This window comes from Mauremys reevesii, linkage group 1, assembly GCF_016161935.1.
Source record: "Mauremys reevesii isolate NIE-2019 linkage group 1, ASM1616193v1, whole genome shotgun sequence".
NCBI lineage: Eukaryota > Metazoa > Chordata > Testudines > Geoemydidae > Mauremys > Mauremys reevesii.
In genome coordinates, this window is record NC_052623.1 from 45,571,979 (window position 1) to 45,584,199 (window position 12,221).

Here is a 12,221-nt window from a genome sequence, read left to right on the forward strand (position 1 = left end):
CCCGTGGGTGCTCCAGCCCTGGAGCACCCATGTAGTCGGCGCCTATGATCACAGCTGCACTAGTTCGAAAGTCAGGTAATCTGTCCAAGCCTCAAGGGCACATTAAGCAGCAGATGTCAGCAGCAGCCAAAATCTTTGCATTTCTAAACTGAAATTCAAATTCAAACTAAATTATCAACTTTAAACAGAAAACAAAAGTGTACCGTGAGAAATTCCTGCTTGAACTGAGAAACAGATTTGAGACACTGCCAGAGGCAGAGGAAGGTGAGAGACAACAGACCTGAGCAGTGCTCAGACTTCCAGAGACAATGTGATTTAACCTGCAGCAGCCACAGTTGGGTATCAGTGTAGACAGAGCAAGAACAGGGTAAGCCAAGAAATGTGACCTCTCATCCAGGAAAGAAAAGTACTGACAGGGAAAACTCCTGAATTCTGAGATCAATGAAATATTGGAAAAAACAAGAGGATTGCAAGAAAGGAGTGAAAAGCAATGCAAGGAAAGATAAATGGAGATATGTTGAAGACCTAGCAGCTGAAGCTGAAACTGCTACTATGATAGAAAGTCAGAGTTGTTTACCAAGTGAAAATTTCAAAATAGGAAATAGGCCAAAAAAAAGCAAAGATGGAAAAATGCTTACAGCTGAGGTAGGCCAGAAAAACAAATGAGCAGAACATTTTAAAGAAGTTCTCAATAGACCAAGCCCCATTTCAGTGCCAGATTTCGATGAACATGCAAACTGGATCAACTCGATATTAACATTGGCCCAACAGAGATGTCAAAAGTACAGGTTGCAATCAAGAAACTAAAATATAAAGCACTGAGGGATGATCAAGTCACAGCAAAAACACTAAAAACTTGATACCATCACCGTAACAAAACTGACAGTTGGTCAATTAAGGTTTGGGAAAAAAGAGAAACCTCCTAATGACCAGTGAAAAGATGGAATCATTGTCAGAATATCCCAAAAGGGTGATCTTACTGACTGCAAAAATGGGAGAGAAGTTACATTACTCAGTTGTAGGGAAAGCCTTCTGCTGAGTGACACTACTCAGGAAGAAAGGCGGTGGGTGCAAAGTTTAGAGAAGAACTCAGGCCCAAGACATCCAGTGTAGAGGAGATATTTATACTAAGGACCATCATAGAAGAATGTCTAACATGGGAAGCTCCCCTCATTATCAATTTAATTGATTTTTCAAAAGACATTTGAACAGCCTGCACAGACGTACATTGTGGAATGTGCTTCAGTCCTACGGAATCCCAGCTAAAGCTGTCACCATTATCAAGGCCATGTACAAAGATGCAAAGTGCTCTGTAAGGGTAAACAACCACAGAAGGTAATTCAACTTGGACACTGTCATAAAACAGGGCTGCATTTTATCACCACTGTTTGGCATTGCCATAGACTAGATAATGAAGAAGGATATTGGCAACACCCTTTGCTGATGATATTGCACTACTGAGTGACACTTCTGAAAAGTTACAAAGATAGACAATCTGGCAAAAACACCAGGCCAAGCAGGGCTCAAGATTAGTATGCTAAAACAAACATCCTTGAAGCCCAGTCATCTAGCAGTAAAATCACACTAGAAGGCAAAAACAAACAAGTAGAACAGTTAACCTACGTAGGCAGCAACATATTGACCAACAGAGATTTCAAGAAGGAAGTGAGATCAAGGATAGGAAAGGCAACACAGCATTTACTAAACTTAAAAACGTATGGTAATCAAAGAAATACACAGGCTTGGCAGAACTTTTTATATAATTTCAGCAGAAATATCAATGTTTATTTTAAAACATTTTTAATTTTTCTCGATTTAAATTTTCAGTTGTGAGAAATTATATGGGGTGTCAGACAATTATTTAATTACATCAGATGTTGAGATTCAAAAATGTAAAGCTCTATAACCATTAAAACAAATTGTCAATATCACATCAAAAAAGATATTCTAGCACTAGAAAAGGTTCAGAAAAGAGCAACTAAAATGATTAGGGGTTTAGAGAAGGTCCCATATGAGGAAAGATTAAAGAGGCTAGGACTCTTCAGTTTGGAAAAGAGAAGACTAAGGGGGGACATGATAGAGGTATATAAAATCATGAGTGATGTTGAGAAAGTGGATAAGGAAAAGTTATTTACTTATTCACATAATACAAGAACTAGGGGTCACCAAATGAAATTAATAGGCAGCAGGTTTAAAACAAATAAAAGGAAGTTCTTCTTCACGCAGCGCACAGTCAACTTGTGGAACTCCTTACCTGAGGAGGTTGTGAAGGCTAGGACTATAACGATGTTTAAAAGGGGACTGGATAAATTCATGGTGGCTAAGTCCATAAATGGCTATTAGCCAGGATGGGTAAGAATGGTGTCCCTAGCCTCTGTTCGTCAGAGGATGGAGATGGATGGCAGGAGAGAGATCATTTGATCATTGCCTGTTAGGTTCACTCCCTCAGGGGCACCTGGCATTGGCCACTGTCGGTAGACAGATACTGGGCTAGATGGACCTTTGGTCTGACCCGGTACGGCCTCTCTTATGTTCTTATGTTCTTATAAAGTAAATACCTTTAAATCAAACTCTAATAAGTTCTCAAGCAGAATTTCTTACTTTGTCTATCGGTAAGTTTCAGTTATCATCTATGGCAATATTTTTTCATCAGTTTGTGTGTGTATAGTGAAAATGACATTTACTGACATGTAGCAATAAAAATCGAATCCTTCCAAGCTTACATCAGAACAAAACTGAGAATTTTCAATTCAAACATAATCTCTGTGCGAATGTATGGCTTTGAGAGCTGGCTATCTACCAAATCATTAGACAGAAAAATTAGATGCATTCAAAAAAGTGCCCACAAAAGATTTTGGGCATTAGTGGAAAGACTTCATTACGAACACAAGATCTGAGAAATCACCAACCAGCCGATTGTTGCCATCAGAATCAGAAGGAAGCACGGCACATATTTGGGACAAGAACTCTGGATGCCAATGCACAGATTCCCACATGAAGCTGTCAAGTGGAAAACAACTGGTTTGAGGAAACAAGGTTGCCCAAGAGAAACCTTCAGAAGAACTCTTAGAAGGACAGGCAAAACAGTTGATCGACACTGTAGAACAGACGGAAGCAACAGCAAATGACAAAGAAGAATGGAAGAGACTAGTTTCCGCCCTGTGCATCAGTAATGGCATGGGAAGGATGTAATGTAATTTACTTATGTAGTTTGTGTCACAGCTTTGCGAACAGGGGCCGTTAACGGGGAGTTTCGAGAGGGAGTTCTCCAGGTGAAGGAGGAGCAAATACGGGACCCTTGAGGTAAGTGGTTGTCTGTACTGTCTTTATGTTTGGGGGTTACTGTGTGCTGTGAGCATGTGTTTGTCTGTTTGTTTGTTTTGTTTGAAGGACCGTGTGCTCTGAGCTTCTAAACAAGGTTTGAAATCTAGAAGCCTCTGTTTATTGGCTGACCCTTAGTTAGGGGGTGGGGCTATCAGGAAGGCCGGGGCTTTATAAAGCAGTGAGTCAGCGACCAGGGAACTTTGCGAATAGGGGCCACTAACAGGGAGTTTGGAACGGGAGTGGGAAGGGGGTGAGGTACACTTGCCATTCTTTAAAACCTTTAAACTAAACTATAATCAAAACTTGATTTAAACAAAACCCCTATCATTAACCTAGGTAGCTATAGGAGAGAATGCAGGCAGAAGTCCAGCAGCAGAGTGGGGGCTATCCTGTTTATTGCACTCAGTGTAGCATGTATAATTACCAGCCCTGTGTATGTGTGCATTCGGTGCAAGGAGCTCCTGGTCCTCAGAGACCGCATACAGGTCTGGTGGAACTGGAGGAGCTAAAGCAGAAAGAGAAGTATGTTGATGAGGCTTTCTGGGACACTGTAGAATCGTCCCACCTCCAGTCAGACAGCCCCTGCACTGTTGAGGAGGATTAAAGGCTCAGGGAAGCAGAGCAGTCAACGGGAGCAGAGGGAAACCTTCCCATAGTTGGGACCCTCCTTTCAGATGATGTTGGGGTATCCTCTCGCACTGAGGTTACCTCTCTGGGGGAGGGAACTCCAGTCATTAGGAAAAGGCAGGCGTTAGTAATAGGAGATTTGATCATTAGAAACATAGATAGCTGGGTTTGTGATGACTGGGAGAACCGTATGGTGACTCGCCTGCCTGGTGCGACGGTTGCGGATCTCTTGAGGCATCTAGATAGACTTATGTGTAGTGCTGGGGAGGAGCCGGTGGTCGAGGTACATGTAGGTACCAATGACATAGGGAAGGGTAGGAGAGACATCCTGGAGGCCAAATTTAGGCTGCTAGGGAAGAGACTGAAATCCAGGACCTCTATGGTGGAATTCTCAGAAATGCTTCCAGTTCCACGCGCAGGACCAGGTAGGCAGGCAGAGCTTCAGAGTCTCAATGCATGGATGAGACGATGGTGTAGGGAGGAGAGGTTTAGATTTATTAGGAACTGGGGAAACTTTTGGGTGAGGGGGAGCCTATATAGGAAGGATGGGCTCCACCTAAACCAAAGTGGATCCGGACTGCTGGCACTTAACATTAAAAAGGCTGCAGAACAGTTTTTAAACTAAGAGATGGGGGAAAGCCAATTGCTGCAGAGGAGCACATGGATCAGACAGAGACTTCTCTTAGAGGAGAGTCTATTGATAGAGATTCTCTAGGTTTTAGTCAGGAGGAGAGGATGGAAGAGGATAAAGTATGGGCCAGATCAGACGAGAAACATTCACATAAAAAAGAATCTGACACATCAGAAAAGGGCAAACAAACAGTGACAAGTTTTTAAAATGCTTGTACACAAATGCTAGAAGTCTAAATAATAAGATGGGTGAACTAGAGTGCCCCGTGTTAAAGGAGGATATTGATATAATAGGCATCACAGAAACCTGGTGGAGTGAGGACAATCAATGGGACACAATCATTTCGGGGTACAAAATATATCGGAAGGACAGAACAAGTCATGTGGGGGCGGGGGGAAAAGAGTGGCACTATATGTGAAAGAAAATGTAGAATCAAATGAAGTAAAAATCTTAGATGAATCCACATGTTCCATAGAATCTCTATGGATAGTAATTCCAGGCTCTAATAAGAACATAACAGTAGGGATCTATTATCGACCACCAGGGGCGGCTCTAGGCACCAGCGGGCCAAGCGCTCGCTTGGGGCGGCATCCTGGGGAGGGCGTCATTTGGCTCCGGTGGAGCTCCCGCCGGCATGCCTGCGGCTGGTCCACCGGAGCCCGGGACGAGCGGACCTGCCGCAGTCATGCCTGCGGCGGGTCCCGTCTTCCCGCGGCTCCGGTTGAGCTCCCGCAGGCATGACTGCGGCAGGTCCGCTCGTCCCGGGCTCGGTGGACCTGCCGCAGGCATGCCGGGCGGAGCTCCACCGAGCAAATGACGCCTCCCAGGATGCCGGAGCCGCGGGAAGAGGAGACCCGCCGCGGGACTGGGGAAGGGCGGCGCAGCGCTCCGCGCTGCTTGGGGCAGCCTACTTTGTAGAGCCGCCCCTGTCGACCACCTGACCAGGAAAGTGATGGTGACTACGAAATGCTGAGGGAAATTAGAGAGGCTATCAAAATAAAGAACTCAATAATAGTGGGGGATTTCAATTATCCTCATACTGACTGGGTACATGTCACCTCAGGACAATACTTTAAATGAATGCTTCTTGGAGCAGCTGGTACAGGAACTCCTAAGGGGAGAGGTTTCAGCGGTAGCCGTGTTAGTCTGTATCAGCAAAAAAAACCGAGGAGTCCTTGTGGCACCTTAGAGACTAACTAATTCGTTAGTCTGTAAGGTGCCACAAGGACTCTCCCCCCCCCCCCACCACCACCACAAGGGGAGAGGCAATTCTCGATCTAGTCCTGAGTGGAGCCCAGGATCTGGTCCCAGAGGTAACTATAACAGGACCGCTTGAAAATAGTGACCATAATATAACAACATTTAACATTCCTGTGTGGTGGGAAGAACACCTCAGCAGCCCAACACTGTGGCATTTAATTTCAGAAAGGTGAACTATGCAAAAATGAAGAGGTTAGTTAAACAGAAATTAAAAGGTACAGTGACTAGAGTGAAATCTCTGCAAGCTGCATGGACACTTTTCAAAGACACCATAATAGAGGCCCAACTTAAATGTATACCCCAAATTAAAAAAAAACACAGTAAAAACTAAAAAAGAGCCACCATGGCTTAACAACCATGTAAAAGAAGCAATGAGATAAAAAGGCATCTTTTAAAAAGTTGAAGTCAAATCCTAGTGAGGTAAATAGAAAGGAGCAGAAACACTGCCAAATTAAATGTAAAAATGTAATAAGAAAAGCCAAAAAGGAGTTTGAAGAACAGCTAGCCAAAAACGCAAAATGTTTTTTAAGTACATCAGAAGCAGGAAGCCTGCTAAACAACCAGTGGGGCCCCTGAATGATCGAGATAAAAAAGGAGCACTTAAAGAAAATAGAGTCATTGCGGAGAAACTAAATGAATTCTTTGCTTCAGTCTTCACAGCTGAGGATGTTAGGGAGATTCCCAAAACTGAGCCATCCTTTGTAGGTGACAAATCTGAGGAATTGTCACAGACTGAAGTGTCAGAGGAGGTTTTGGAATTAATTGATAAACTTAACAGTAACAAGTCACCAGGACAAGATGGCATTCACCCAAGAGTTCTGAAAGAACTCAAATGTGAAATTGAGGAACTATTAACTATGGTTTGTAACCTGTCCTTTAAATCAGCTTCCGTACCCAATCATTGGAAGGTAGCTAATGTAGCGGCAATATTTAAAAAGGCTCTAGAAGTGATCCCGGCAATTACAGACCGATATGGGCAGCAGGTTTACAACAAATAAAAGGAAGTTCTTCTTCACACACCGCACAGTCAACCTGTAGAACTTCTTGCTCAAGGAGGTTGTGAAGGCTAGGACTATAACAGGGTTTAAAAGAGAACGAGATAAATTCATGGTGGTTAAGTCCATTAATGGCTATTAGCCAGGATGGGTAAGGAATGGTGTCCCTAGCCTCCATTTGTCAGAGGGTGGAGATGGATGGCGGAAGAGAGATCACTTAATCACTACCTGTTAGGTTCACTCCCTCTGGGGCACCTGGTATTGGCCACTGTCAGCAGACAAGATACTGGGCTGGATGGACCTTTGGTCTGACCCAATATAGCCATTCTTATGTAGTGGGGCTCTGGAGATAGTCTGCAGTTACATGGAAGAGAACTCGTGATCTGAGTTTAATGAAGGGTAAATTCAAGTATAGCATTAGTTGGTATCATATGCATAAGGGTGAAGGGTTACTGCATCTCCTCCAGGAACTCAGTCTATGTCTACACTATCGCTTATGTCAGCAAAACTTATGTTGCTCAGGGGTGCGACTATTCCACTCCCTTGAGCAACATAAGTTACACTGGCGTAAATGCTAGTGTGTACAGGGTTATGTTGCTTCTGTCCCTCGCGGGGTGGTTTTTTTATGCTGAAGAGAGAGTTTCACCACACATGCTGCAGCCCACAACTTAAATATGTGCAAACGAGGTTAACAAAATAAGTTTAAGCAAACTTTTCATGTGTAGGTAATGCTGCATCACTATTATCTTCTAGAAGAGAGGTATCATATTTTTAAACAATTTGCCAGTTTCCACAACTCATAATCACAAATTTTCCTTTTTTTTTTTATATCAAATGTTAAAAAGGCCACTCTAGGAACATACCATTCAAGATTTAACCCACAACATAAAGAAATTTCAACTAAGAAAAATAGTTGCAAGACAAAAAAAGTTAAAGTTTCAAAGTCTATAGATCTCAGCATTCAACATTCCATCTAAATCCAAATATCCATATCACATCGGAAACTAGAATCTGCATCTCCATACAAAAGACCAGGATGGAAATACTTTGACCTCTCTTGTAATGTTTTTCTTACTGAGAGCACAACACTAACAGCTTTCAGTGAAGTACCAGATTTGAGGTGCAGCCTCTCACACACTTACGAGTATCTTCTCTATTTAATGCTTGTTCAAGTTGCTCAGCCTCTTTCTCCAGAGTGACAGCTAAAGCCCGCAGTTTGCTGAAGAAATTTCCCGTCACCTCCATGATGAAGAAAATCACTACAGAAGACAAGGCAAGCACCTATCAGCAACTTAATAGTTGACTTTTACATAGGCCATCTCTTCCATAAACTACCAAGACCTAATGAACTACAACATGAAGCACAGCAGTGGGGTATGAGGGGAAATTTTACTCATGAATACCACAGGCCAACCATACTCTTATGAAGTTCCATAAGTCATTTCAAGAGACAAGGTGGGTGAGGCAATCTTTTATCAGACCAACTTCTGAGACAAGCTTCAGGTCCTGAAGAAGAGCTTTGTATAGCTTGAAAGCTTGTCTCTCTCCCCACAGAATTTAATCCGATAAAAGATATTACCTCAAGGAGAGGGAGGAATAGCTCAGTGGTTTGAGTATTGGCCTGCTAAACCCAGGGTTGTGAGTTCAATCCTTGAGGGGGCCATTTAGAGATCAGGGCAAAAAACTGTCTGGGGATTGGTCCTGCTTTGAGCAGGGGGTTGGACTAGATGACCTCCTGAGGTCCCTTCCAACCTGGTATTCTATGATTCTCATGCACCTTGCCTCTCTAATATCCTGGGACTGACTGACTGACATGGCTACAAACTACACTGTATATAAGTGGCTTAAGGTCATCTCTGAAAGATGCAACCGTATAGAACTCCATATATCCACTAAGACAGGGGGTACCAAACTGTGAGCTTGTTGGAAATGGGATGCTAAAAAACTAAAAAGTGTTTCAGTTCCAAATGAATGGTCGCTGCACGCAGTGCAGTGCTCCAGCATACGCCCATGAAACAAAATGCACTCTCCTGGCCATATTCACCCATGATGGTGAATAACATCACCAACCACACTGGCATAAAGTTCTACTTAGCAGTGCATTTCCACACTGAGATTGGGCAGATGGGTGCTGTACTCTCATGTGGCACCAAGTTGGCTGGCTTCCTGCTATGCCTACCCTTAGCTTGTACCTGTGATCCTGCATAAAAAGGAATATAACTAGTTACACTAATACAGTCACCATGGTTACAAATCGCAATAAATCCTGTACAAAGTATGTCATGGATCAATGGGAAAGTTATAACATATGCAGTATGATTATTCTGTTTAAATCCAGGTATCATCGTTGTATCTGAAGTTATGAATACAGGTAGTCCTCGACTTTACAGACATTCAACTTACAATGAATGGCACTTACAATGTTTCTGAATTGACACCTTGATTTGACTTACAGTTCGTTTTGACTTTCTGACGCTTGGTCCCACAATGGAGCGTATTGCGGTTCCAAGTTATGACGCAATTTTCAAGAACCAATTGGGTCCTAAGTCCGAGGGCTGCCTGTATTATACAACCCCAGGAGGGGGGCCAGAAGCCTGAGCCCATCTGAATTCCACTGCCCCAGGTGGGGAGGGGACCAAAGCCCGAGCCCCACCATTCTGGGTGGAGGGATGGGGGGAGGGAGTTGAAGCCCAAGGGCTTCAGCCCCACACAGGGGGGCCTGTAACCTGAGCCCCACTACCTAGGGCTGAAGCCCTCAGGGTTGGGCTTCAGCAAGTCTAAGCCACGACCCACTTTGAGGTTCCGACCAACAGTTTGAGAACCGCTGGGCTATGTGTTTGTATATCAAGTATGTTTTGCTCTTGGGTGACACCCACAGGGCAAATTTACATGCATACTAGCCATCCCTGTGTTGATGGGCCATTGAAGAGACTCAGCTCGCCCAGTGAGCCTCTCCTGGAGACTTTTCAGAAAGCACCAGACAATGGTTGCCCCATGATTCAGTGAGGCATGAAGGACATGTGATCCAAGACTCCATCTTTTTGCCAGTAACTTCCTAGGCACATGGGCTGAAGGTATAAAATAGGAGACTGACATCACTGTTTTGTCTTCTTTCTTGCTCCACTTCTCGAGATTGTGGTTTCTAACAAGGAAGCTTTGGAAAAACACTGATGATCCCCAATCTTTTTGGGTGATCCAGGGAGATTTACTGCACACTAGCAGAATCACCATCACTGCTATTATCCTGACCTACATACTCTGAAATCAACTGTATATGACTCCTTTAACCATTTAATAACCCTCTTATTTTCTATTAATAAATCTTTAGTTCACTAAAGGAATTGGGTGCAGTGTGGTATTTGGTAAGATCCTGAAAGCATATACTGAGCTGGGAAGGTGGCTGGTCCTCTGGGATTGGAAGAACTTTATATATGATTTCTAGTTTTAATAATCATTCATAACAAAAATCCAGTTGTCTGGGTGGTAAGTCAGGGGCTGGAATGTCTAAGGAAACTGTGTTTTGGCTTCTTGATAACTAGTGTGGTGGTACAGGAGTCACTGTTGTTAACTGGCTTGGTGAAATCTTATTATAGAAACAAACCACCAGTTAGGGCTGTGTCTGCCCTGTTTCTTGACATCTGTCCTCAGTTTGGTATTCTCGGTGGTGACCCATACCAAACACAGTGACAGTACCAAACTGCACACCTTGAGCTACTGAGGTGAACTTATGAAGTTCCAGGTCATGCTGCCAGTGATCCTCTCACACAAAAAGACGCATACAGGGATGGCTCAGAGCAGCTGCAAAAGCTGCAGCTGCAGCGAACTCTGACAGCAAAGTGCTCCTACACAGAAATCCACTGTAGAAGCTGCAGACTTGCCACAACAGGGCTGGGAGGCCAGGGACACATAGGGAATTTCTTCCCGTCTCCCCAGGCGAATTGCAGTTTACCCAGCAACTGTAGACAGGCGCCGCTTGGAAGGTGCAGAGGAGCAAGGCAAGCTTCAAGAGGGCAGAATGCCCCCTTAATGTTCCCACTTCCAAACAAACCTCCTCCATCAGCATCCTCTGCCATTTTACCCCCCTTCTCACTAATACCTTTTTTCTATTTTCTGTGAGAGCTACTTTAAATGTTTTGTATTGCCCTTGCCTTACATTTCATTCAGAGGGATGCCAAGGGGACTTCGGCTCATGTTCAACAATAGGCCAGATGAGAATTAGCAAGAATTTAGTTTAAATGTAAATTAAACAAGTTAAAGTCAAGCCATTGAGAGCGGTTCAGCAGCACAGAGGGGGCATGGATCGCACACCCTGTCAGTACCCAGCTTGGGGAAACCAATGAGTCAACCAGTGGACCAAATTCAGTGATGAATCCTAGTCACATGCCACCTGAGGCACGTTATGCATAGGCTAAGAAGAAAGTGACACATGAGGATGTCATTTATGACACATTTCATGTGTGTTTTTCAAGTTACAAGACACACAGTACTAACGGCAGCTCCAATGTTTCTTTCTGACAGACTGTCTAGAAAGTGGAGATGTTTAAAGAGATTGTCATAATCACACGTTATGCTTCCTGAGGCATTTATTTTACTGAGACTCCATAAGTACTTAAGCTAAGTAAACCCCCCCCCCCCAATAATACACCCAGAGAGGAGCAATGTACACGTGGTATTTCACACATCAGTTGCAGGAGAGGGGCCTGGGAACTCCCACAGCGGGAAAAGCACAAATTTCCTGGGATTTGTATCTCTGCAATAACGGTGAATCCTGAGGTTTCAGCCCTTGCAGCCAGGCCCCTTTGCCGTCCGGATGCGGTAGCTGTTAGATAGGGACACTCCCTGACCGGATGGCACATCGTGTTGGGGGCGCACCAAGGTATGGTGCAAATTAAAGTCGTTTCAGTGCCCTGTAGAGGGGGCTCGGTTAATGCAATAACCCCCCCGCCGCCCATGTCTGCGCGGGAGCTCAGCAAACACAACACTCCCCCCCACTCCGCATGTGTCTCTGTGTGTGTGTGTGGGGGGGGAACTCACCTAATGCAACACACACACACACACACACACCCCTACGTGCGTATGGGTGCGGGAGCGAGGGCTCAGCTAACGACCCCGCCGGGCACCCGCACTCCCCTCTCGGACCGTCTCCCCGCTTAGCTCGGCGGGAGCAGGGCCCGCGGCCCGGACACGGGGCAGAGAGGAGGCTCCCCAGCCCCACCCGACAGCGCGCGGCCGAGCCGTTACCCGCAGCTGCTCTCGGTTTGCTCGCTCGGCCCCGTCCCGTGCTGCTGCAACGGAAACAAAAAGACGCGCCGCCACCACCGCCGCGCGCCTCGAGCGCTGTTTGAACGCCTGAGCTGAGCGAACGCCATTGGGCGCTGCGAGGC

General features: G+C 44.9%; 1 protein-coding gene across 9 annotated transcripts in view; it reads right to left on the reverse strand.

Annotated features, from left to right (window-relative positions):
• Positions 1-12,190, reverse strand: part of SKA3 (spindle and kinetochore associated complex subunit 3) — a 58,121-nt gene extending 45,931 nt beyond the window's left edge. For 6 of the 9 annotated variants that reach the window (XR_005592513.1, XM_039519367.1, XM_039519370.1 and 3 more), the window contains exons 1-2: positions 12,079-12,190; positions 7,980-8,096 (exon numbers count right to left, since the gene is read on the reverse strand). Coding sequence is in view for 8 of the 9 variants with exons in the window: in XM_039519367.1 (XP_039375301.1) it covers positions 7,980-8,082 (103 nt within the window). In the remaining variant the exon portion in view is untranslated. Of the gene's footprint in view, positions 1-7,979; positions 8,097-11,871 lie in introns of all 9 variants that reach the window. The other 3 variants (XM_039519369.1, XM_039519366.1, XM_039519364.1) reach the window with 3 other exon arrangements.
• Between the last annotated feature and the right edge of the window lie 31 nt (positions 12,191-12,221).